The sequence below is a fragment of the Esox lucius genome, chromosome 17, assembly GCF_011004845.1.
Source record: "Esox lucius isolate fEsoLuc1 chromosome 17, fEsoLuc1.pri, whole genome shotgun sequence".
NCBI classification, from domain to species: Eukaryota; Metazoa; Chordata; class Actinopteri; order Esociformes; family Esocidae; genus Esox; species Esox lucius.
The window spans coordinates 18,184,021-18,209,625 of record NC_047585.1 but is presented as its reverse complement, the minus strand read 5'-3'; the positions used below and the strand labels follow the sequence as shown (position 1 = coordinate 18,209,625).

Below are 25,605 nucleotides of genomic sequence, written 5' to 3'. Positions count from 1 at the left end.
CACTTCTGATTACATGCTGACTACAAACATGCTTTGAAAGTGAGTGTTTGCGTTGTCTGACAAACACATGGCCACGCTGATTCATTGCATGTTCCCTCAGGATGAGCTGACAGAAAACCAGGAGCTGATCCAGACCTACCGCCTCCACATCGCCCAGGACATCAACCAGGACAACCTGGCTCTCTTCTGTGCCTCTTACGACAGGTACGCTGGGTAGGAGGAAGTGGACACCATACCCACGGGTTTCATCGCTGGTCGAATGTACTGGATCTGGGTATAATCATTTTCCTTTTTCCTAAACTGCAGTCGTCGGGATCTGGAAATTGAGAGGCCAGTCTTCGGTTTGAATGAGGATACAGTGAACACCCTGACGTGAGTGGAATTGCCTTTTACAATGTTATTGTCACTGTGTTTTTGTATGCTCACTCTGTTTTAACTCCCTGTGCTTATGGAAGCTGTTGTAACATGGTGGGCCTATTTAACCTGGTGTAACTTGGTGGGCCTATTTAACCTGGTGTAACTTGGTGGGCCTATTTAACCTGATGTAACTTGGTGGGCCTATTTAACCTGGTGTAACTTGGTGGGCCTATTTAACCTGGTGTAGCTTGGTGGGCCTATTTAACCTGGTGTAACTTGGTGGGCCTATTTAACCTGGTGTAGCTTGGTGGGCCTATTTAACCTGGTGTAGCTTGGTGGGCCTATTTAACCTGGTGTAACTTGGTGGGCCTATTTAACCTGATGTAACTTGGTGGGCCTATTTAACCTGGTGTAGCTTGGTGGGCCTATTTAACCTGGTGTAACTTGGTGGGCCTATTTAACCTGGTGTCTTCCTGCATAGGTGTCCTGCTCTGCTGGTGGTTGGAGATACGTCTCCAGCAGTGGAAGCAGTGGTGAGTTGTGGTTTGTGATGACTGATCAGTCTCCTATACTGTATATAGAGGGGGTTCTGTTAAATATTGAATACAAATGAAATACTGAATGTCAGTTCGTGATGGAGTTTCATTCACTGTCTTTAACCTTGTTTCAGGTGGAGTGCAATTCCAGGTTAAATCCAACCAAGACTACACTCTTTAAGGTGAGGTGACCATGTCATATATTGTGTGCGTCACACATTTTACTCAGACCATCTTATCTATAACATGTATGTGATGTTGTGCTGTGATGTTATGAGTGGTATGATGTTGTGCTGTGATGTTATGAGTGGTATGATGTTGTGCTGTGATGTTATGAGTGGTATGATGTTGTGCACAACTATGTGTGTCGTGACTCAACAATTCTTTCTTCTTCCCCTCTATCTTTCTTTGTTTACATATAGATGGCTGATTGTGGAGGCTTGCCTCAGGTTGTCCAGGTGAGGTTTGAAAACAGAAACCACCATGTACTGTTCTTGCTTGTGTCACTATTGGTTATTTATGAAAGCTTATGTATCGGTCCCAAAGATTTAGAGTATCTGAAAATCTGGTTGTTATGTTATCATATACTTATTTAATATGGTGTTTGTTGTATTGTGTTGCTTGTTATGAACGTTGTGTTTGATATAGCTGACTTATTGTCATCTGTTCCACAGCCTGGGAAACTGGCAGAGGCCTTCAAGTACTTTGTTCAGGGTATGGGTTACAGTAAGTATACAGACTTCTCAGGCAAAGTGTTATCTCAGAACCCACTCTTTTCCACCACACGTTACTGTTGATGGACTCTAGTAAACAGAGTTCACTGAGGCCTTGTGTTTCTAGTAACTGGTTGCTACCTTGACATTTTACTCTTGAGTATTGATTATCCACTAGCAGGCCATTGAACAGTTCATATTTGTGGTTAGGATCTGTGTCGTGGTTGTGTTTCCTGTTGACGTGAGTGAAATGCAAACTGTTGCTCAAATGAGTGTTGTTTTCCACAAACCTCTGCCAGAACTCTTCCTGGGTTTGGAGTATTGCCAGGCGTGTCTGAAAGACCCTTTTTTGTCACACTGATCACGCACCTTCGTGCCTCACAGCTAACGTAATTTCTTCTTTCATCTTTGCAGTGTTACATAGCCTCCGTTCTTAGTAGGTGAGAAATAGTGTGTGTAGCATGAATTACTACCACCAAAGATGCGCTGAACAGCCATTTACTTCCTGTTCAATTATGCGTGGGAGAGAATCTCTCGACTTGCCTTGTGTATTTTTCTTTACTTCCCAGACTCTAAGATGACTTTTAGTTTTCACCTTCCATTCACCAGCACCTTATTTGTATGGTACTAGGCACTCTTCAGTGGAAGTGGTGTCTACAGCCCCCTGTTTCATTATGTGAGATGAGAGGTTTCAGAGGGGAGGTAAAGGCCAGGCTACACTGATTCACTCCCTGCCGAGGAAATGTCACTGCCAGATTAGGGATGATTGAAGCTTATTATCACACAGAGAATTGCTCCGAATAGAAGAAACATCACAGCATGTGTCAAACACCTTTCCTTGGGTACAGTTTCTTCTAGTCGTTGAACAAAAGATGTCAGGAAGAACATGCTAGTGTGATGTTATAAGACAGGATGCTGATTATCTGTCATCATAATCTTAGTTTGATGTTGAACTGGCCTACATTGGGTATAAGCCAACATTCTGCTTTGTCTGTTTCTCTCCATCGCTCCCCTATCAGAGAATCAAACACAGGAAGAAACCCATTCATTTGTCTCTGTGTATAGAGCCATTGTCTTTACCTTCTAAATGACATCAATTCATGACATTGACCGTCATAGGACTTACTCCCTTTCATGTTCTCCTTTCTTCTTTCAATCCTCCCTCCATCAATGCTAACAGTTCCCTACGTTCTTCTCAGTCACCTGAGCAACGAATCAGGTACTGGGTTTTGAAGCAGAAACCGTTTTAGACAGATCGACCGTGCAAGCCTCCATTCAATTTAGAACATGAGATTAATGTCAATGTATACTCCAAATAGATATATATTCCCTGTAAGCATGGGGATGATGGCCCCTGTAAGCATGGGCTTGATGTTCCTTGTAAGCATGGGTCTGATGTTCCTTGTAAGCATGGGTCTGATGTTCCTTGTAAGCATGGGTCTGATGTTCCCTGTATGCATGGGTCTGATGGCCCCTGTAAGCATGGGTCTGATGGCCCCTGTAAGCATGGGTCTGATGTTCCCTGTATGCATGGGTCTGATGGCCCCTGTAAGCAAGGGTCTGATGGCCCCTGTAAGCATGGGTCTGATGGCCCCTGTAAGCATGGGTCTGATGGCCCCTGTAAGCATGGGTCTGATGTTCCCTGTAAGCATGGGTCTGATGGCCCCTGTAAGCATGGGTCTGATGGCCCCTGTAAGCATGGGTCTGATGTTCCCTGTAAGCATGGGTCTGATGGCCCCTGTATGCATGGGTCTGATGGCCCCTGTAAGCATGGGTCTGATGGCCCCTGTAAGCATGGGTCTGATGGCCCCTGTAAGCATGGGTCTGATGGCCCCTGTAAGCATGGGTCTGATGGCCCCTGTAAGCATGGGTCTGATGGCCCCTGTAAGCATGGGTCTGATGGCCCCTGTAAGCATGGGTCTGATGTTCCCTGTAAGCATGGGTCTGATGTTCCCTGTAAGCATGGGTCTGATGTTCCCTGTAAGCATGGTTCTGATGGCTTATGTTTATTGTTTTTTCTTTTGTTGCACATGGCACAAGTTGAAAATGTTGCCTTAATTTTAATATTTTTTCTGTTCTTTATATGCTTTGACTGTCTTTTGCAAGACATGCTTACCTGCCTTTTGGGTGTTTTTTTTTTGGCTTTTTTTGGTGTACAGTTATAAAGGCTAGACTTAATAAATAGACACCCTTGCACTTTTCTTAAATTTTGTCTCCAGAACAGTCCAACATCTCTTCTTAACCATTCCCTGGTGGCTTTCTGATGAGTCTGTGCTTGTTTTGCTGAAAGAACCACATCCTCCAATGGAAACTCAGGTTTTGGTTACTGAATGTTGACTCTCAAACACTTGATAATATGCTAATGTCATGATGCCTAGCACACATTCAAGACACCCTGTACAAGAGGCAACCAACCTACCCAACATATATAATTATCACATGTAATTTAGTTTGATTTTTAGGACAGTGGTATTTATTGAATGCTTGTTTGAAGGGTGTCTATGTATTTGCATGTAACTTCAAGGTATGTGTTTAGTGCTGAAGCCTTCTTTGATATTTTAGTGGTCATCTTTCCCCCCTCGATTTGTCTGCATGGCGAAAATCTTTTTTCCCTGTACTTCCTTTACAGAGGAAACTACGCTGCACGCGAAGCTCGGCACTGTGACGGGAATGTTAACTCTCCTGTGTTGTGTTTTAGTGCCCACGGCTGGAATGACTCGTCTGGCCCGATCCCGCACCACCTCCTCTTCCAGCATCACTTCCATGGACAGTAGCCGCAGCCGTAATCTGAACACCGCCGGGGGCCTGGACAACCAACCTGGGCCCCAGACCATGGAGGTTTCTTGCTAAACCCCCCCCCCATTTCCCTCCCCACTGGGAAGCAGCCCTTACCGGTGCCCCCCCCCCCCTCACCCTCCAGTAACTTATGTCTCTTTCTCCCCTCCCATGCTCCTAAGCTTGTCAATGCCAGGGGGTTCAGTAATGAGTAGTGTAATATGAGAATATATACAAATGCATATTAAATATAATACTGTGTACATGTCAAATGTCAAGTTACAAGCTGAGGGGACAACATTAAGAAGAAATCAGATAATGTAATAGAAGGGTCTAGAAGATGGTACAATCCCCGGCCAACCCTTCCCCATCATTTACTATGTGTGCATGTCTGTTGTGCTGGTGAATCTGGAGACTTCCAGAACTATTGTCTCACCTTGATTTTGTTTGCCATTATTGACTTTCACATATTTTATTTATTTTGTTCTTTGTCTGTCTGTGTCTAGAGGACTAGATTCTGAGAATATGACAAGTTTGAGAGTCTCACCTGTCCATACCTGAAACACACATTCCCTCCTAATCTTCAACTCTAATGTAGAACACGATTACTCCTAAAAACCTAAATTCATAGTACATACAGAACCAGTCAAAAGTTTGGACACACCTACTCATTCAAGGGTATTTCTTTATTTTTTACTATTTTCTACATTGTAGATTTATAGTGACGACATCAAATATATGACATAACGCATATGGAATCATGTAGTAACTGAAAAAGTGTTTAAAAAAATCTAAATGCATTTTTGTTTTACATTCAATGATGTTCAGAGTTGCCACCCTTTGCCTTGACAGTTTTGCACACTCTTGGCATTCTCTCAACCAGCTTCATGGGGTAGTCACTTGGCATGCTTTTACAACAGTCTTGAAGGAGTTCCCACATAAGCTTGTTGGCTGCTTTTCCTTTGCTCTGCAGTCCAACTCATCCCAAACCATCTCAACTGGGTTGAGGTTGGGTGATTGTGGAGGCCAGGTCATCTGATGCAGCAGTCCATTACTATCCTTCTTGGTCAGATAGCTCTTACCACTTGTGATGTGTTTTGGGTCATTGTCTTGCTGAAAAACAAATGATATTTCCACTGAGCGTAAACCAGATAGGAGTGTGTATCACAGCAGAGTGTCGTGGTAGCCATGCTGGTTGAGTGAGCCTTGAATTCTAAAACCTCACAGATGTGCCAGTGTCACCAGCAAAGCACACGCACATCATTACACCTCTTCCTCCATGCTTCATGGTGGGAACCACACATCCATTCACCTAGTCTGTGTTTCTTCTTGCCATAATATGGACTAATAGACCTAATGATGGCCCTCTGTATACCCCACCTACTTTGTCACACCACAACTGCTCAAATGCATTAAGTATGAAAGTAATTCCACACACATTAACTTTCAACAAGGCACATCTGTTAAATGATATGCATTCCAGGTTGACTACTCCATGAAGCTGGTCGAGAGAATGCAAAGAGTGGGCAAAGTTGTCATCAAGGTGAAATGTGGCTACTTTGAAGAATCTGCAATATGAAATGCATTTTGATCTGTTTAACACTTTTTTGGTAGCTACATGATTCCATGTGTTATATCATGGATTTGATGTCTGCGCTATTCTAAACTGTGGAAAAATATTATAATATAAGAAATGCTCTTGAATAGGAAGGTGAAACTAGTGAGTGATTCTGTATTTACACCACTTTTTATTAATGTATGTTTTGTTGTAAAGTGTGAACCTCCTTCAATTGTGTCGATGTGTGTCTTACTGTTCTGTACCGTGCTGCCGTGGTCTGCTCTGCCAAATCACTCCCTTCGCACTGTAGAATGATAACGCAAATTGGGTGCAAACAAAATGTGTAATTTCCTGTATATTGCTCTGCGTTGTGTTGTTTTCCCAATGGCAGAATAAAGTGTCTCAAATGACAGAATGAATGCACTGTATTTTCGTCTAGGACATTATAATTGCATAAAAGACAAAACTATGGCAAAAGGACAGAACTGTCAGCCAATGTGATTGTGTAGATTCATGTGATTTTAAAAATATTTTCTTTGTAATAGATTACATCTTTTTCCTTTTTCTTACAACTGTTTTGTTTTTATGTTAACTTCTCCTCTCTTGAGTAAACATACTCAATGAATAACTACAAGACTGTGGAACTGAATGGCCTAGTGGTGCTTCTCACTATCTGCTAATTAAACGTATTTATACTACTGTACTACTAAATAAAGCTAGACGATGCTAAGTGGCCCTGTGGTTTATGTTGATGTTCCGGTGATTGCATGGCACACTCAGCACATAATGCCAATTAGTCTAACTAACAATTTCACGGGATGAATGAAAAAGACACATTATAATGCAATTAAAAACTAAAGTAGATGGCATGCACATTTTGTCTTTCTAGAAGACTAACAAGAATGTGGTCAGTAGTTTCCAACCACATGTGAGCTATTTTTCTTTCACTCTTGCGTCAATCAAGCACTAACTGCTTAGGATGGGATATTTTTAGCTTGCTCTAAAAATAAAGTAGAGCGGTCAGGTATACAGAGCTCGGATTTGATTCTCTGAAGTTTACTCTCTTTTTCCATTAGAGAGAATGACAGAGTGAGAACGTGTCTCTGTATCAGTTAGATTTTAGTCAAGACAATAGACTTCTGTCCTTTGTGAGTAAGATACTTTCCTCCTTCCTGATGTCCAGTAACATAGCAGTGATGTGTGTCATCTATGGACACAGGCACGTGTGTAGTTGTATATTTGCAGTGCTATATAAATAACACTGATAAGAGTTGTTGCATTCGTTATGAGTCCCTCTCATTAAAATCTTAAAATTACGTTTTGAAGACTAGTATGTAAAACAACATGGCCGCTACAGACAATAAACAAACAATTTGTTCACATTCAAAACGCAGTCAAGACTCACTGCCCTTCGGAGGGCAATACAATTGATCAGCATCGCCTGGGTTTCAGGATTTAAAAATCGAATATGGATGCCTCGACTCATTGTACTCAAGCAACTGCGGTCACAGGCTTGGGCACCTGTGAGCTAACTCAGGGCAGAAGAATGAAGAGTGCATTCCGTCCGGCGCGCAAGGATTACGCTCTAGGCTAACTGGTTGATGGAGCAGCATGTTAAGAAACAGAATGTCATCAGATGTAATGCGGGGGACACCTATCTCAACACTGACTGTCCCAAGAGCCATGAGAGTTGGAGGATGAGGCAGGGCTTTCATCACACTGGCAAGCACATTCAGTTGGATCGCACGTAATCTGTTTCAGTCATGATCAATGTGATGACACTTGCATACATTATAACAGTCTTTTTTAGCAAGCCAATACTATTTTTAGTAAGCCTGTACGTTCGCGTTGTGTGAATCAGAGCATGCTGATTGCTGGTATATTATGCATAGCCTGGAAAAATGTGTTTGCATTTGTCACTGTTGTATACATTATGCAGAACTACATTGTTATTGAGATGAAAATGTTTCTCAACACCTTCATACGTAAACACCCTCAAACACAACCACATAATAGTTTTTGTCAGGATGTTGGGTCTTTCAGCGTCACAGGAAGTATTAAGAGAACTAATCACCTGTCCTCATCAAGTGAGACAGTCTGTTTCCTCATCCACCTAACTCTAGGCCACAAACACGTCAACAATGCTCTCCTAAGCAATAAAGCAGAGGAGGGAGCCTTTCTGATTGTGATATTCTATTTATCTCAGGCATACACACGCACACACACACACAAGATTTAAGGCATAGCCTACAGACAGACTCAACACTGGACTTTGCAGAGTGTGTAGCTGCACAAAAGAAGATCTCGACAGCATCGTGTGCTGACATATCATCATCACCCAACAGATAAACAGAACTTCCAAAGGGTGAGTATGTCATCAGATATACTGTGTAACCAGCTACATTGGTAAAGCTACCACCAAGGCAAACCTGGAGAAATAAATTGTTACTGAGCTTTCAGTCAGTCAATATGCTATAATGAAGGTGGAATGACTGCAATAATTAAATAGATGTGCATCTGACTGGAAGTGTGTGGAAAATCATGATATTTATGTACTTCACAAAACAATAACAGATAACCATTAAACACTTTGTTTTGTATAGCATTTATTTTAATTTCAATTTGTTCCAATTGTAATAATAATGTCATAAAGCATATGGACTGTAAAGACAAGTGTGTCATTCCTACAATCCACTGAGTTTTGACCTTGTAAATTTGTCCTTAAAAAAGTTATTGAGGTTTATTGATGTTTTTTATCTTTCTAGTTTAACTATGATAATTACATAGTGGTCCAGCTCAGGCCATTCAATCCTAATTGTTTCAGCTAAATTATTCACACATGAAGTATCGCAGCTGTCCACATTGTTATGGGACACGTATAACTTTTAGAAATGCTTTTAATGCATGTTTATGACAATGTTCACATTTTCTATGAAATCAAGTGTCCCCCTACTAAACCATACTAATTTATGCTCATCAAAGTTATTTTTAACAATAATTATGTAGGAAAACACATTCTCTATGCTAATGCCAAGGCATTTACATCTTATTTTTCTTTAAAAACCATAAATATAATTTGATTTTTTAGAATGTGTTGTTGAATGATACTTCATAAGTTTATGTTCTTGTTCAGAGAAAGCATATTTAATGATATTGTTAAATTATAATGAAATAATTCATAGGTAACAGGGTGGACTCAGGGGTAATAGCGTGGACTGCAGTAACAGAGTGGACATCACAGTAAAAACTGATCAAATATTTTATCAAAGAAATGCATTTTAATAACATAAAATTATGGAAACAGGAACATAGACCAACAGGAAAATAAAGACTTCAATAACTTTGATTTACTACATTTGATTTCATTAACATTAATAATAATAGTACCATTCCTTTTTACTAATTCAATCAATTATCTATCAACCTTAAAACATAGAGTTGAAGTTTACATACACCTTAGCCAAATACATTTATACTCAGTTGTCAACAATTCCTGACATTTAATCCTAGTAAAATTCCCTGTCTTAAGTCAGATAGGATCACCACTTTATTTTAAGAATGTGAAATGTCAGAATAATAGTAGAGAGAATAATTGGGTCAAACATTTCGGGTAGTCTTTCACAAGCTTCCTACAATAAATTGGGTGAATTTTGTCTCATTCTTCCTGAAAGAACTGGTGTAACTGAGTCAGGTTTGTAGGCCTCCTTGGTGTTCTTCGGTTTGCAAGCCACCCATTTTTCCCTCCGTACATAATGATGGTCATTATGGCCAAACAGTTCAATATTGTTTCATCAGACTAGAGGACATTTCTCCAAAAAGTACGATCTTCGTCCCCATGTGCAGTTGCAAACTGTCATCTTGATTTTAGGGCGGTTTTTGAGCAGTGGCTTCTTCCTTGCTGAGAGTCCTTTCAGGTTATGTAGATACAGGACTCATTTTACTGTGGATATAGGACTCGTTTTACTGTGGATATATGACTAGTTTTACTGTGGATATAGGACTCGTTTTACTGTGGATATAGGACTCGTTTTACTGTGGATATAGAATGTTGTACCTGTTTCCTCCAGCATCTTCACAAAGTCCTTTGCCGTTCTTCTGGGATTGATTTGTTCATCTCTAGGAGACAGAATGTGTCTCCTTCCTGAATGGTATGATGGATGCATGGTCCCATGGTGTTTATACTTGTGTATTATTGTTTGTACAGTTTAACGTGGTACATTCATTTGTTTGGTTATTGCTACCAAGGATGAACCAGACTTGTGGAGGTCTAAAAAAATATTCCTTTTGATTTTCCCATGGTGTCAAGAAAAGAGGCACTGAGTTCGAATGTAGGACTTGAAATACATCCACAGGTGCACCTCCAATTGACTCAAATTATTTCTGTCTAAAGCCATGACATAATTTTCTGGAATTTGCTGTTTAACAGCACAGTTAAATTAGTGAATGTAACTTTCTGACCCACTGGAATTGTGATACAGTGAAATAATCTGTATTTAAACAATTGTTAGAAAAATGACTTTTGTCACGCACAAAGTAGATGTCCTAACTGACTTGCCAAAACTAGTTTTGTTAACATGACATCTGTGGAGTTGAAAAATGAGTTTTAATGACTTCAACCTAAGTGTATGTACACTTCTGACTTCAACTGTAGTCATCATAAGGACTCTTTTATTTAATCGATTTAATTTAATTTAATTCAGTTAGTCTTTACAGTTGCATAGCGCTCATAGTCTTCCAAATCCTTGATCTGGCCTAACTCTTTAGCTATGTGCTCCTCTATTAACCTCCAGACTGATCTTTTGACCTGGACAGACCTCTTGTTTAATTCTTGTGGCTTAGAATCTGGTCATCAGCATACCAGTTTATGTCAGTATCTCGGCATGCACTGGACCTCTTTTGCCTTTCGAACATATTGTAAAAATAGTAATCCTTTCCTTTTCAAATTAGCATAACAGAGTGGATGTGTCATGCTTGACACCAACTGTTTGAAATTGCTTTTCATGGTTGGCTTCCTTCTAAAAAATTGTCACTTCATGAAAGTCAGATGACTTGATAACAAGTCCATTATTTTACAGAAGAGTTTTCATCAGCGTAACAGAGTGGACGGTAAATTAAGGGGCACAAGAAAATGTCCTTATTTTAATAATTAAAAAAGCAGGAATCACAATAATTTGTATTTGAGTAGAATAATTACATGTGTAGTTAAATAAATAATATTAAAAAGTTTGAAACATTATGGATTGTGTAAATGATATTTCTAACTGAATGTGATTTAAAATTGTTGGGGACATGTCAAGTCATCTAGGATGAATTGAAAACAAAGTATTTAATAAGCATTTAATTCACTCTGAGGTGCATATAATTTAGATTTTTAATGGATGTAGTTAAACAGTGCATAAAAAGCCAATTAAACTTATTGTTTTTTCAAATTTTGCACAAGATATGTAGCCCTAAACCATGAGGACACAAAGGGCACTGGATTGTAGGAATGACCCAAGTACGTGCAGATAGTATTAGAAAAAAATTTGTAATGTTTTTTTTAAAAGCATTTGTCTAGGTTATTGAGGATATTTTTTCTAGTGGTGGCTAGTTCTCTTTCTGTCATCTTGTTTTTGTTACACAAATGACAAAAAAATTATATTCATAGTACATTTCTGTCTGCCTGTCAGAAGAGGAATCCAGAGTAATAGCTGAAGAAGCAGCTTGACATGGGGAATTGCCCCATCAAATTCCGATCCAATATGGCAACCCTTGAGAATACAACCGATCTTGCAATGTCAGGTACAGTAAGACTGAACGATCGTGTCTTCTGAGTTCTAGATTATTTTAACCCAATTTGTAAAAATCAACCAGCTGGTGTGACTGTTATTACTAAATGAATGTTTCCTTTCTCAGAAAACAATGGGCCAATAATTGTGTCCCTGTATGATATCCCCTCCCAAAGTCCGCTGGAGTCCAGCATCCACATGGGAGAGAGGCTGACTGTGTTATCAGAGTAAGTGACATCCATGCATTGAAGTGTACATAAGGTATGCTAATTTGAGGTTGTTTGACTAATCTATTTCTTTGTAGCGACGGGGAATTTTGCATGGTACGATCCACTATAACTGGCAATGAGAGTTACATTCCCAGCAACTACACTGCCAAAGTAATAAACAGGTAAGATTCATATTACTAAGTATCACATTTATCTAAAAAGCTGTTTTACATCTCAGTGAATATCATGAGAGAGTGGTTATTTGTTTAGTTTATTAAGATCTCCATTCATTATTGCACATGCCACAGCTACTCTTCCTGGGATCTGTAGAAAACAAAAATACTGTATGCAACTGTCATAGACAGGACAGCATCCTATTGATTACATTAAATTAAAATACATTAAGAAAAAAATACTATTTCAAATTATAAATAAGAATCTATATTTGAAACACTAATAATTTCAAGACAAACAAATATCTTGTTATTTAGACATAATTTATAACTATGTGAATATTAATGTAATCCTGTTCAATAAGAGCTGTAGAAACAACAACCACTGTGATATGTAATGTTGCTCTATACATCACCAACTCCTTAAATCTGTTTTTGGTTTGGTACAGTCAAGAAACTTGTGGAATGTAACTTATTGTGGCATGCCTGTGGTGACTATGTACTATGTTCTGTGGTATGTGGTGATAAATGTTCAACACACAATAGGCTACACAATAGGTTCAACACAAGACTAGAAAAAAATAAGTCAATCTCTTCTCAACTCTCAACCGTGGAAGACTGTCATGCTAGGTTAGTTCTGTATGTGTTTGAGGATAAGACAGGCTTCTCTGTCGAGAGCCAAATGCAGCTTTGCTAGGTTTTGAAAGGCATAATTTTGAAAGAAAATCAACACAACACCAGCGTCTGTTCAGTCCAATTCTGACTCTTGGGCATGTAGGCAGAGTTTTGGAACAATGTTTTTTTTCTAGTTCTGAATTACATCATCCGCCATCATGTCCTAATCACGTCACTCCTCCCACAGTGGGGAGTGACGACAGTTGAAGATCCAGTGGTGTTTCCTATCAGGGTGGAAGGGAGGGAAACACTTAATGAAATGCCACTACGGCAGTTTTCTAGTTGTGGGAGTTTCATTGCGTCTTCATCTTCCTCTGAGAGTAAACATGTTATTGTATTCCTCTTTTTTTAGGTGGCAGTATGAAGGCATCAGCCGATCCAAGGCTGAGGAGCTTCTGCTGTTACCATTCAATCACACTGGGGCGTTCCTGGTTCGAAAGAGTCAGACAAACCCAGGTTAGTACACGTTCATTTCATGAAATAATACATTTGATGTAAAATATGTTTTCAGAAAACCAACATTTGTTACGAACACAACACCTAGCCTAGACTTGCTGTTTCGTAAAACAAGAATCTTGGGTTATTTTTAATTCGCAGACAGCTACTCACTTTCGGTCCGTGGGAGGTCAGACTCCTTGAACCTGGGCACAGTGAAACACTACCGAATCTGTCGCCTCCAAAATGACTGGTTCTACATCTCCCCCAGCATCACCTTTAATTCCCTGTGCCAGTTGGTGGATCACTACTCTGGTGGGTAAAATCCTATTGACAGGTTCAAACGCATTACTGTTACTTAATGTTACACAGCCCATACTCATTGACACAAAAATGGCAGACTTCATGGAACTACTATAATATGAATCTATTGATGCCTATTGGCTGAGCTCACTTCCAAATGAAAAGGGGCAATCATAATGGGCTGCTTAGGTAGTGAGAGTTTTTAACCAATATGTCTGTCCATAGAGTCTGCAGATGGGCTGTGCTGTTCACTGAGAGAGCCTTGCATCATCCACGGCTCAATCAGTACTTCCATGACCAGACCCTACCCAAAAGCTATCAGGAGACCTACCTTGAACTGGAAGGATGTAGACAGGTGTGCCACATTCCTAAATCCTCCATCTACCGTATACTGTGTCCCAAGTTCCTATACACAATTTATTTGACTATTTGTCAATATTAAATAAAATGTGATTTTATCCAAGCTACATAATCAATTGCGCTGCATATAGTAGACGTTATGTCACATTCCCTGTTCTTCCGATATTCCAGGTCAATGATCTTCAGGAAGACCAGAGCAGATTCTGAGGATTCTCTGGTGAGTGAGGGTCTAAGGGAGGCCATCAGATCATACATCTACATGACAGAAGCCGGCTGCCAGGACTGTGGCACACGATGGAATACATGAGGGGAGGTCAGACTGCGAGAATAAAAGACAGAGATATAATACTGTATCTAGTCTGCTTCTGTACTGACTTAGTGGTCCCAGCCCAGTCAGGGTGACATATAAAAATGCATAGAAGCTGAAAGACATAAGCCTACCGTTTGCAGCCATATTGAATACCACAAGCACAATCCACGTCTTGATGGGAACATGTTGTGTTGCTCTTCCAATGCTCGCTGTATTCAGGAACTGGAAGGTCTTAAGATGTGAGGAGCTTTGGGGAATGTTCCACTCTGCTTGTCATGCAGAAACACAAATAATTGGTCTCTTTTTAACCAATTGAAGGAAGATCAGTGAAAGACAACCATTTTGTTTGAGTTTGTGAAGGGAGTACCGTTTGATCGTTCTATTTGGGAAGGGTCCATACTGCTAGTCTTGGAGAAACACAAATAATTGTTGTGTTTTCGACCAATTGAGGGATGTTTAATAAAACACAATCACTTTGTTTGATCGTAAAAGATGATCAAAGGGAGTACCGTTTGACCGTTTCATAATGTGCAATGTCTGTAATCTGTATGAATGAAATGCGGTAACAAAATGACCAGAATTTGCCTTCCAGAGGCCTTGTGCTCTGGTAACTGGTATAATAAATAAATACATTTCTGAATTAAAGTTTTGTTTAATTTCTTCTTGTCATAGCCAACCTCTTCAATCCTAAAAACACGAGCATCAAAACACACTGGATGCTGTTATATGACTGCCACAATGTCTAATAATTTTCAGATCCTGCCACTAGATGTCGCTACATACATGGAATTATATATATATATTTATATCTTTACATCAAGACCTGAAACTTCCTGCCTGGAACAGTTCAGGAAGAAGAAATAATGGCGACGCTTCTGGGGTCCCATTCGCCTGGGATTAGAGGAAAACGAAGTATTCGCAATGGCAATATCATTGCAAAGATCCGACAGAGTCAAATCGTGGGACAGGGTTTCAGTAGAGGGACACAGGTAAGACACAACTTATGCGATGTCTTGGCAATTACATATCTGAAAAGGGAGAGTAAAGACTGCGACTTGCGTTTGCAACACTGGCCCTGCTGAGACTGCTAGCCAACATTTGCATGGTTAGCATAGTATGCAGCCAGGCATTGCTATCGTTAGCTTCAATAGTTTTGTACTTGTATTGCTGAGTAGTTAACTGCACCGTATTTGTATAACTGGTAGCAACACAAGTGTGATTAAGCTATATTAGCCGCATGACGCTAAGTATAAATAATGTAAACGAATACACAATTTGCTAACCAGTTAGTTCAAAAGTTAACCGTAAACTGCTATCAACATAAACAACATTCACTAACAGCTGCTGTAGCTAGCTCGTTCTTCGTTTTGTTGAGCAGGATAACCTTTTATGTAGTTAAAGTTATCATCGGTTACTAACTTCAGTAATGTCAGTAAATGGTTTTTGTCTCTTCCCATCCACTCTTGCAACTGCCAGCTAGCATGATTGATATATTGGTGCTGTTTTCTGATATGATCAAAAACGACGTTGCTAGCTAGCTAGCTAGCTAGTACTGTAAACAAAGCTGTTGTGTTGAGTTAATAGCCTGCCGACTGACTAGCTACAGTATATTACTAGCAAGTAGGACTGTAGTTGAGGGTTTGGGATTTTATTTGTGAATTGAGATTAAATTAGCCATTTTATTGTGCCGACAATCTAACGGTGGTTAGCCAGTAGAATGAACGGGAAATAATGTGTAGGCTAATGTGTCTGGACAGCACGGGTGATTACGTAACGATACAAGCCATACAGCCAGTGCTGACTAGTCAGAGCCCACAGCCACTTTCGTTTCCATAAATGGGCGCCGCACATGAACTCATTGAAAACTAGAATGCAAAAGGTCTGCAAGCCTGTACTTGCTGCAAAAGTAGGATTCATTGACGAAAACAACGTTTGAAAGACACCAATTATTATTTCAATAAAAAATCATAAATTCTAACCGTGTCAACGAATTACGTATTCAGTTTGCTATATTTCCTATTCAAACTGATTTCATGCATGTTTTCATGGAAAACAAGGACAAGTGACCCCAAACTTTTGAACTGTAGTGTATGTCTATTCTCTGTCATGTGAAAAAAAAATTGATTAGGGGCTTATTTATTCATTTAAGTTATAGGAACTGTAATTCAGTGAAATTGTTTCAGTGGGTTTATTTATTTTTGTTCACTATATTTCTGTACATAATAGTACATTCTTGAGAGGAGAAAAATGCTGGACGTTTGTAATCGAATGTAGGCAGTTTGTTTGTTCATTTAAATTATGCCTCTAAAAATGTCTAAATATACACAAAACATAAATGTATGTCATAAATAGCAATGCATAGCAATGTTAGTCATTCATAAAATATTTTCTAACAACATTTATATTCTGTTCGGAATTTTTTTTCCACCCTGCTTAAAAGGTGGGATTTTTTTGGCTAGGTTAGACACAGCTCTGTGACTGATTTTATATTGAAATAGCATTGACAGGGAACATTTGAATGGTATTTGAACCTCTTCATCAAGCATGTTTTATAATCATGAAACCTGATTTATTTTCCTTATTTAGCCTACCATGGAAGAATTGTATGAGTAGTACAGAGTAACATAAAAGACAGTGCACTCTCAACACACACAAACCCCTTCGTCCATACCCTTAGATTTTCTATCTTTCAGAATTAAAACCTCTCAATTGTTATTTCTGCGCAAGCCAGTCTTTGCGTCCACAACATTTGGCAGTAATCAGACGCCATACATTCCAACTACATAATAGAATATGCTTATGTGATGCACTACTGATTCCAGTATTACATTTTGCAAGTGGTAGTTTGAGCCTCATCTTCTCAAAGTTTCCAATGTAATTTAGCTAAGACAGAGGGTTCTATGTTGAGCTTGATTTTTTTTTTATAGATTTCATTTGAGTCTGACTTGGGATGACATTTGGCTTAACTGACGATGGAGTCTGCAAATGGAATTTGCGCGCTCACAGGGTTGTTTAAAAACACTTGGTTTTAGTGACCGAGTAAGCTACTGGAGACATTTTCTGACCTGTTCCCACGTAGCTCATATTCACGCTGAATTGATTTTGTTTCAGCTCCCAGAGGAGCTGCTCCAGGAGAGAGATAAGAGGGCCAAATGGCATGGCATCCCCAAGCTGCTCCAGAAGCTCCATGAGAGCAGCCACCCTAACAGTGACCTGTCCCAGACACACAGTCTGCTGAAGGTAAGCACAGTGTTTGGGTGGAACGATTCTGTGTGATTTGCTCTATTATTAACACTAGTATCTGACAGGAGCTGTCATCCCTGCTATCCATGGAAGCAATGTCTTTTGTCACAGAAGACCGGAAGAGTGCTCAAGAATCCACCTTTCCCAACACGTACACCTTCGACCTGTTTGGTGGAGTAGATGTAAGTTCACGTATGTTACGTTATACTCCAGTTGTGGCCTTTCTGTCGGCTTGAAGGAGTCCGGCCATTCTCCTCTGACCTCGCTCATTAACAAGGTGTTTTCACCCAGAGAACTCCTGCTTACTGGGTGTTTTTGTGTATTGTGCCATTCTCTGTAAACTCTAGAGGCTGTAGAGCATGAAATTCCCAGGAGGTCAGATGTTTGAGATACTGGACTAACATGTCTGGCGCCAACAATCCTAGCAGATCACGTGTCTTTCCTGTTCTAGTATTTGATTGAACAGTAACTAAACCCCTTGACTAGGTCTGCCTGCTTTATACACAGAGTTGTAGCCACATGGTTTGCTGTTTGGCTATTTGCATTAACGAGCAGGTGTGCCTAATAAAGTGGCCACTGAGTGGATCTTGTTGCCAAATGAGATGCTAACAGGTGGTATGTCATGTTTTTTTTCCATTGTTTCTACCTTCAAAGTTGCTGGTAGAGATACTAATGAGGCCTACACTCACTATGAAGAAGAAGAAACCTAAAAGTAAGCAATAACATGTCGGGTGTGATATAATTTGTCTCTGATGGCTACACTTTATGATGTATGGGGATGTTGCTTATTTCTGTGTGTTTCTCTTTTCAGTGAATGATGACTTTATCAAAGATTGCCTTAGTGTTCTGTACAACTGCTGCATATGTGTGAGTAATCTGGCCACACTATAGTCCTACACAATATAGAATGAATCGTGTCTGCCATTTTATCAAACGTGGACATTATTAATTTGCAGAATATCTCCCATTTAATTTTCTCAGACAGAAGGGGTAACAAAGAGCCTCGCAGCCAGAAACGACTTTGTCCTGTTTCTCTTCACCTTAATGAGGAACAAAACAACGTTTCTACAGACCGCAACTTTAATCGAGGATATTCTCGGAGTCAAGAAGGTCAGTGCAGCCGAAACCAATGCAAAAGTCTTTAACCAATTTTGTCAATGATCATGTTATGCTAATGGTGATCCATATTCTGGTCCTGTCTCTGTCCCAGGAGATAATCCAGTTGGAGGGGATTCCGAACCTGTCTCGTCTGGTGCAGAGCTTCGACCAGCAACAGCTAGCGAACTTCTGCCGAATCCTTTCTGTCACCATCTCAGAGCCTGATTTGGGGAATGATGACAAACACACCTTGCTGGCCAAGAATGCCCAGCAGAAACGCAACGCAAGCCCCTCTCGTGCAGAGGTCAACCAGGGTAGGAAAGCAATATGGTGAAGAGATTAAACGTTATTCCATTTGTGTAGCTCGGTTACCTGTGTTTAGGGTTAATAATAATTGCCTCACCTTGGTGAAGTACATGATCAAGTCATTGCCCACCTGTCCACAGTGACGCTCCTTAACATCCCGGGTTTCATTGAGCGCCTGTGTAAGCTGGCCACCAGAAAGGTTTCTGAGGCCACGGGTGCGTCTGACGTTCTGCAGGAGCTGGAGGACTGGTACACCTGGCTGGACAATGCCTTGGTGCTGGACGCCCTAATGCAGATGGCCACCGAGGAGGCTGAGCCCAGCAGCACAGGTCAGCAGGCTGATTCCGTTACCATACCACTGTCTGTTTCTTCTGAAAAGACTAACCAGAGGTCAGCCGGGGTAGGACAGAGGTACGGTGAAGAGGTTAAACATTTACTCTATCAATTGCTGCTAGGTCGCACTTAGGTATATTACTGCCATACTTGCCATATCTAAATGTTCAATAATACTTCCCAGGTTGCTGCTCTATCAAAATACTACGCAGATTTCTGCTAGTTTACAGTACTCTTCTTTTTAAAATTGTAATATATATATATATATATATATATATATATATTGCTGCTAGGGTACAGTGTTATGTATATTGTTGCTTTCGTTTATTATTATTTTCTGTCTAGCTATATTTTTGCTTATATACTCTTCCTCTTAAATCTTACCTACTTAGTTTTTCGGGTGCCATGTCATAAGAATTTCATTGTACAGGATGACACTTTGTTGTTCAGTGCATTTGACAAATAAACCTTGAAACTTAACTTGTGAAAGAGCTATTTATTAGTCTTTAAAATGGTTAATGCTTTGTTAGCTCAAAACATCACTAAGGGCTGGTTTCGCAGACATAGATTAAGCCTAGTCTATTGAAACAGATTTTTTTGTCATAGACTACACTAAATCTGTGTCTGCGAAACCGGCCCTTACTGTCTACCGATAAATATTTTTTGTCATTTTCTTTTAATAGACTGAATATTCACTGCAACAATCCAGTCCACACAATTTTTTTTTTAGAGAAATAGTTTTTGTTGTGCTTACATCTAACCTATACTTATAGCAGCAGTCAAAACAAATGTAATATTAAAATGTATTTGAACATGTATTGAGTATAGCATATAAGCTTCCAGCAGACTTCTGCGCTTACCTCCTACCTTCTGTGTTTTCTGCATTGGTCCATTATTTTGATGCTTCTACATCATGGATGAGAGAGAGAGAGAGAGAGAGAGAGAAGGAAGCAAAGGTCAAGCCTTTCTTGTGAGCGGATTGACTGGCAAAGAATGAGGTCAAAATGAGAAGTAGGGGAAAATGGGTGGAAACAAATGATTTGAAAACTGGGAGGTTGACGTCTACTAGTTATATTAGTGTTCTAACCATCCTCTGAGAAGGAGCTAATTAAGGTGTCGAGCTCATTGAGGAACTCCCCAAGGACACCTAGTAGATGATCTACGACAACCAGTTAAGCTTTAATAGATACATTACCGTGGTATTCAAATTAGGAGATAAGTGAGTGATGGGGAAAAAAGCAGCTAGAGAAGTAGTGTTCCCTGGTGGAATCTACGTCTCTGTTAGGGCAGGAAAAAGTGTGTAGACGGAAGGGCAGCACCGGCTCACGATCGACTATGCACTAAGAGATCAGAGACGTTACCGGGAGTTGATGTGAAAGGAGTTGAGGAACCCGTTATTTGGAAGTCCATTCGGCCATTACTTGGCAGTGTGGAGGACGTTGCTCTTACCACTCCTTGATCGTTGTCTCCTCTTCCACAGAGTCCGATGAGAGTTTGCAGGCCACTAGTCCTCTGAGGCACCGTCTGCCACAGTCCATGAAGATTGTCCATGAGATCATGTACAAGGTGGAGGTGCTGTACGTGCTCTGTGTGCTGCTTATGGGCCGTCAGAGGAACCAGGTAAAGCGCTGGGGTCCAGATCAGAGTCTTCAACCGATGAAGGTTAGGGGAAGGCTGTCCTCTTTATTTCCACCCTTCCTGTCTCCTCTTCAGGTACACAAGATGCTTGCTGATTTCCGTCTGATTCCGGGACTCAACAACCTGTTCGACAGCTTAATCTGGAGGAAGTTTACTTCATCTAATCACGTGGTACATGGTCAGAATGAGAACTGTGACTGCAGTCCGGTGAGCACTGCGCTGTCACTGGACATGATTAGCAGCTTTTTCTGCCATCCTTAATCCAAGTTCATACTACCATGCCAGTGTTTGAAATGTCCTAAAACCAAACACTTAGATTCTAACCTCCCCTTAGGAAATATCCTTCAAGATCCAGTTCCTGAGGCTTCTCCAGAGCTTCAGCGACCACCATGAGTGAGTGTCCTTTTAAATGGCCTGTCTGACTGAAAGTTCCCCTTCTGGCCTCACTTGTGTAAAACTCCGAATTGTCTTTCATTTCAGGAACAAGTACCTTCTTTTGAATAATAATGAGCTGAATGAACTAAGTGCCATCTCTTTGAAGGCTAACATACCAGAGGTGGAAGCCTTGGTTAATACAGACAGGTATGCATGATATACACCCACTTTTTATACTGTGCCTTCAATACTTAATGTAATGTAACGTTCTGGGAAACCTGAAGAAAAAAAAAAGCCACATTCTGGGTCTAAATCTGTTAGGTGATTCAAACAAGCCCTCCCCCTGTCTCCTTGTGCACTTACAGGAGTTTGGTTTGTGATGGGAAAAAGGGTCTCCTTACACGTCTCCTCATTGTCATGAGAAGGGAACCCCCGGACTCCTCCTTCAGGTTCTGGCAGGCCAGAGCGGTGGAGAGTTTCCTCCGTGGTGCCACCTCCTATGCGGACCAGATGTTTCTGCTGAAGAGGGGTCTGCTGGAACACATCCTGTTCTGCGTTGTGGACAGTGGCTGTAAGTCCAGGGACGTGCTGCAAAGCTACTTTGACCTGCTGGGGGAACTAATGAAATTCAACATGGACGCCTTCAAGAGGTTCAACAAATATGTCAGCACTGGCGACAAGGTGAGAAACCCTGTGGTACATAACCCCTTATTACATGGTGATCGGTAAAATGTGTACTGATAATTGTAACATACATTTCGTCAACTTCCTCATTTACTATTAATGGGCTACGCGAGCAACCTTACTTTCTGTGTCAAATAATCGCTACAGTCAAAAAGTCTTTTGAGGTAGAAACATTTTTTTTTTTTTTCAGAGCCATATCTTTTGGAGCCTAAATATATGGAGTACTTTCCCTGTTTTTGAGAATAGTTAGCTTATTTACAACCAGAAATTTTCTACAAACGGCACGTATCCACCAAATCCAAAAACCTGATTGAATAAAGCTACGGTTACCACTCTTCAGTGTGAAACTACACTGTTAGGCCTCTCCCTGTCCCAGAGAATGAATGAACTAATGAAAGGTTTCTGAGGTCAGCCTCTGAAGGTAATTTAATTTGACTCTGATTTGTGTGTGTGCCCCATCCCTCGGCCCGGCTCGGCTACAGTTCCAGACATTCATGTCTCAGATCAACAGTTCTCTGGTGGACTCCAACATGCTGGTGCGCTGCATCGTCCTGTCTTTGGACCGCTTTGAGAGTCAGACAGACGACCTGAACGGTAGACATGCACTTCTACTAATTTCCCCCTCTATGTATTCCCATTGAGAGTGAATGGAGGGAGGACAGACGGTCAGATGTATGATCTTAGCTATCCGGTCTGGTTCAGCCTTGAGTGCGTTGCTGTGTTGTTCCTGATGTCAGTGTTGCTGATTGTGTCCCCGCAGTAGTGGAGGTGCTGTCCGAATGCTGTCTACTGTCCTTTATGGCCCGGGTGGAGAACAGGCTAGCCTTTCTCTTCAGGCTAATCAACATCATCAACGTGCAGACTCTCACACAGGTCTCTCTAACACCCAACACACACACACGACCGCATGCGTATCTCGATGTCAGGTTAGAAGACTAAATCCTCAGTGTCTTATGGTTTGAGGTTGTTGGTGTCTCCCAAGTGGTGCTGACCGGTTTTTATCTGCCCGTCTCATCTGCTGGTCCAGGAGAACGTGAGCTGTCTGAACACCAGCCTCGTAGTTCTGATGCTGGCCCGGAGGAGGGGAAAACTGCCCCTCTACCTCAACGCCCTCAGAGAGAAGGAGTACACGGAGAAGTACCCTGGCTGCCTGCTCAACAACTTCCTCAACCTGCTGCGTTTCTGGCAGCGCCACTACCTCAACAAGGACAAGGACAGCACCTGTCTGGAGAATGTGAGTGTCTTTTCGAGGGGGGGGGTACGTCAAACTCCACTGAACCGTAGTAGAAACGCAAAAAAAGCTTATTTCTCTTGTTATGTACAGATTTGTTTACTTTCCTGTTAGTGAGCATTTATGTTTAAAAAAAATAAAAAAAGAATGAAGCCTGGCTTCTCTTCCTCACTATTGTGTTGCATTTCTTAGATAAGTCTTTCATTCTGTTCTATTTCATTGTGCCTGTATGCTTGGTCTGGTGGTCTGTTCAATTCATTCAAACCCCATGTTCTTTGTGTAAAAATGTGTTGTTTGACCCTTCTAGACCTGTTGTCCTCTCTAACCCTCAGAGCTCCTGCATTCCCTTCAGCTACTGGAAGGAGACCGTGTCAGTGCTCCTGGACTCGGACAGGACTTCTCCATGTGCCATAGCCAGCTACATAGACGAGCCCTTTATGGACCTGGACAGGGACTTGCTGGAGGATTAACCCATGCAGACGGGCTGGGCAGGCCTGGGGGAGGGGGTGGGTGACCGGGGTGCCGGCGTGGCTGACGACCCAGCCGCCTGGAAGTGCTATGCAACACGGGTTCTGCCGTCTGCATCCTGGCTTGGACGCCGTTACTTAAGGCTGAACGGATGATTCTCCTACCACCCTGGTGTTATCCAGTCCTCTCCTTTCTGGACTGCACCCGGTCTGTCCACCCCAGGCCCTCCATAGAACAATAGACATTTTATTGGACCTTGAAATACTCAGTGGTTTTTCTTTAGTATGAATTGAATAGAGCCTTTTTATATATTGCATAAATATATCGAAAAATCTAGATGTGTGATTGGGGATCTCAACACAGGAAAGTATTTACATGGGAGGTGTTGGTCATGCATTGGGGGGGCCCAGAGTGTCTGATGACGTAACCCCATGACCTCCCCATGAGACAGTGTTTCTAGAGGTGTTGTGGGGGAGAGGGGAGGTGTTGTCCGCATGGTAGACCATTGTCTGATCCTTGAGAGGGCTTGGTTGAGGAGGTAGCCTCGGTTTTGTCCATTGGTCTTTTTGAATGTTAGCTCCACCGATCTGTATGTAGATCTCTCCTGGGTGAATATAGTCAACTTGGGCTTGTGTATTTTACCCACCTGGTCCAGGTGATCACCAGGTAGTTTGTGGATCTGTCGGCGGTTGACGTTATTTTTTAAGAAAAGAGAATAACGTTTAGTTCTTATTAAGCTATGTGAAAAAAACATTGCACAGTTTGGATTGTTTATTATATTTTCAAAATGTTTGGTTTATTTTCAAAATGTTTGGTTGATTAAATTTTTTGTATCATACTTTTTATCCATCACGTGAAAGGTGGTTTGGTAGATTAATAAACTATGCAGGTTCTAGTGTTGAATGCGTTCTGTCTGTCCCCATTGTCTCAAATCAGAGGGTGTTATTACGTCTGACCTAAACGATACTCTGTCCCAGACCGATTTTGTAACGGTTCCTTAACCTCTTAGCATGTATAGCTTTCAGCCAAACAGCCATACTGTGCTATATCACTTCATGGTTCTTTAGTCAACACCTAACTGTTAACTTCTCACCACAAGCCTAGACTGACAATCTTGATCTGTCTTTGGGTGGTGATTCTGTGCTTTGTGTCACCTCTAATGTTATTGGCTATATTTGGTCATGTTGCTATGGCACCCCCTGACTAGAATGTCCCCCAAAGTTGCCATAGCAACAGAAACTGACCTGAGTAAGTATTTTGCATCTCTGCAACAAATTATCAATAACCCAAGAAATTGACATAATTGAGCTACCTCATTTTTCAACCCGGCTCCAAATGGATCTAACCGCGTATCATTCAATAAATGAGTCAGTTTATCTAATCCTGTTTAAATGTTTTTCTTTAATCTCTTTGTATGTTCATATGATTGTATGAAAGCAAACAGTTCATAAGCTGGTTTGCCTTATTGAAAGTGGTCGTAGTGCTACATGACCACATTTCTTCACCCAACATCTGTTTGTCCCCTGCCTCTCACTGCTGCGTCCTCTCATGTAGACGCCTCTTGTGGAGGTGTAGATTATAGCAGGAGCCTCCAATGTTCATAGTTCTTTGGCATCTATGCACAGTTGTGACATTGGTAGTGTGTGTTTTTACAGATTATATATAAAGAATGGAGCACAATTACAAAAGGACATAATACAAACAGCACAAAGTGTGAGTCACCAGGCAGTCTTTAATGTTGTTTTCATCACACTGTCTAATAGTGTAGTGTTAAAAAAAAAAAAACAAGACACTTAACCAATGATATTATCTGTCGCATTTATGTACACAGACCCAGTTGGCTGATCATCCTTTTACTCTGGGAACAGTCATTATGCCAGTGGCCATAAGTACTATACCACCCAAAACATTTTTGTTTTTACCATTTTTTTTTCTCATGACTTCGGAGTGTTATTTTGACCTGTAGTGTGGAAGCAAATATAAAAATAAAAAAAACGTAAAGAATCCTAGGATTGTTTAGTTTTTCACTGCACTAGGCCTTTAACTTAACCAAGATT

At 40.9% G+C, this 25,605-nt stretch overlaps 3 protein-coding genes across 6 annotated transcripts in view; all 3 read left to right on the top strand.

Annotated features, from left to right (window-relative positions):
* ndrg3a (ndrg family member 3a) overlaps window positions 1-6,672 on the top strand; it is a 40,623-nt gene extending 33,951 nt beyond the window's left edge. For 2 of the 4 annotated variants that reach the window (XM_013138303.4, XM_029113994.2), the window contains 8 exons: window positions 101-204; window positions 307-372; window positions 839-890; window positions 1,028-1,075; window positions 1,316-1,351; window positions 1,568-1,619; window positions 2,787-2,825; window positions 4,305-6,672. In XM_013138303.4, coding sequence (XP_012993757.2) covers window positions 101-204; window positions 307-372; window positions 839-890; window positions 1,028-1,075; window positions 1,316-1,351; window positions 1,568-1,619; window positions 2,787-2,825; window positions 4,305-4,456 — 549 coding nt within the window. In that variant the 3' untranslated portion in view covers window positions 4,457-6,672. Of the gene's footprint in view, window positions 1-100; window positions 205-306; window positions 373-838; window positions 891-1,027; window positions 1,076-1,315; window positions 1,352-1,567; window positions 1,620-2,020; window positions 2,047-2,786; window positions 2,826-4,304 lie in introns of those variants that run through there. The other 2 variants (XM_029113993.2, XM_034287281.1) reach the window with 2 other exon arrangements.
* Window positions 6,673-8,048: 1,376 nt separating this feature from the next.
* si:ch211-25d12.7 (src-like-adapter 2) lies at window positions 8,049-14,803 on the top strand. The gene is made up of 8 exons (XM_010881892.3): window positions 8,049-8,304; window positions 11,609-11,720; window positions 11,835-11,934; window positions 12,012-12,098; window positions 13,117-13,220; window positions 13,362-13,514; window positions 13,728-13,857; window positions 14,034-14,803. Exons 2-8 carry the CDS (start codon window positions 11,648-11,650, stop codon window positions 14,167-14,169), a joined length of 783 nt encoding a protein of 260 aa, XP_010880194.1. The 5' UTR covers window positions 8,049-8,304; window positions 11,609-11,647; the 3' UTR covers window positions 14,170-14,803.
* A 232-nt stretch (window positions 14,804-15,035) lies between these two features.
* Window positions 15,036-25,534, top strand: trpc4apa (transient receptor potential cation channel, subfamily C, member 4 associated protein a). The gene is made up of 17 exons (XM_010881893.4): window positions 15,036-15,161; window positions 17,284-17,412; window positions 17,481-17,597; window positions 18,070-18,127; window positions 18,227-18,282; window positions 18,397-18,525; window positions 18,626-18,827; window positions 18,960-19,148; window positions 20,633-20,772; window positions 20,866-20,997; window positions 21,125-21,183; window positions 21,271-21,372; window positions 21,531-21,846; window positions 22,332-22,443; window positions 22,610-22,722; window positions 22,877-23,083; window positions 23,413-25,534. The coding sequence occupies exons 1-17, from the start codon at window positions 15,036-15,038 to the stop codon at window positions 23,548-23,550; spliced, it is 2,325 nt and encodes a 774-aa protein (XP_010880195.2). The 3' UTR covers window positions 23,551-25,534.
* The last annotated feature ends 71 nt before the right edge of the window (window positions 25,535-25,605 follow it).

What these genes read in the sequence shown, in the direction of transcription:
- si:ch211-25d12.7 (XM_010881892.3), top strand. Translation starts at nt 11,648, where the DNA reads ATGGGGAATTGCCCCATCAAATTCCGATCCAATATGGCAACCCTTGAG. An exon ending in AGGCTGACTGTGTTATCAGA is followed by an intron (nt 11,935 to 12,011) that starts GTAAGTGACATC and finishes ATTTCTTTGTAG; the next exon opens with CGACGGGGAATTTTGCATGG. An exon ending in GTTGGTGGATCACTACTCTG is followed by an intron (nt 13,515 to 13,727) that starts GTGGGTAAAATC and finishes GTCTGTCCATAG; the next exon opens with AGTCTGCAGATGGGCTGTGC.
- trpc4apa (XM_010881893.4), top strand. Translation starts at nt 15,036, where the DNA reads ATGGCGACGCTTCTGGGGTCCCATTCGCCTGGGATTAGAGGAAAACGA. An exon ending in AGACACACAGTCTGCTGAAG is followed by an intron (nt 17,413 to 17,480) that starts GTAAGCACAGTG and finishes AGTATCTGACAG; the next exon opens with GAGCTGTCATCCCTGCTATC. An exon ending in TGGGCCGTCAGAGGAACCAG is followed by an intron (nt 20,773 to 20,865) that starts GTAAAGCGCTGG and finishes TCTCCTCTTCAG; the next exon opens with GTACACAAGATGCTTGCTGA.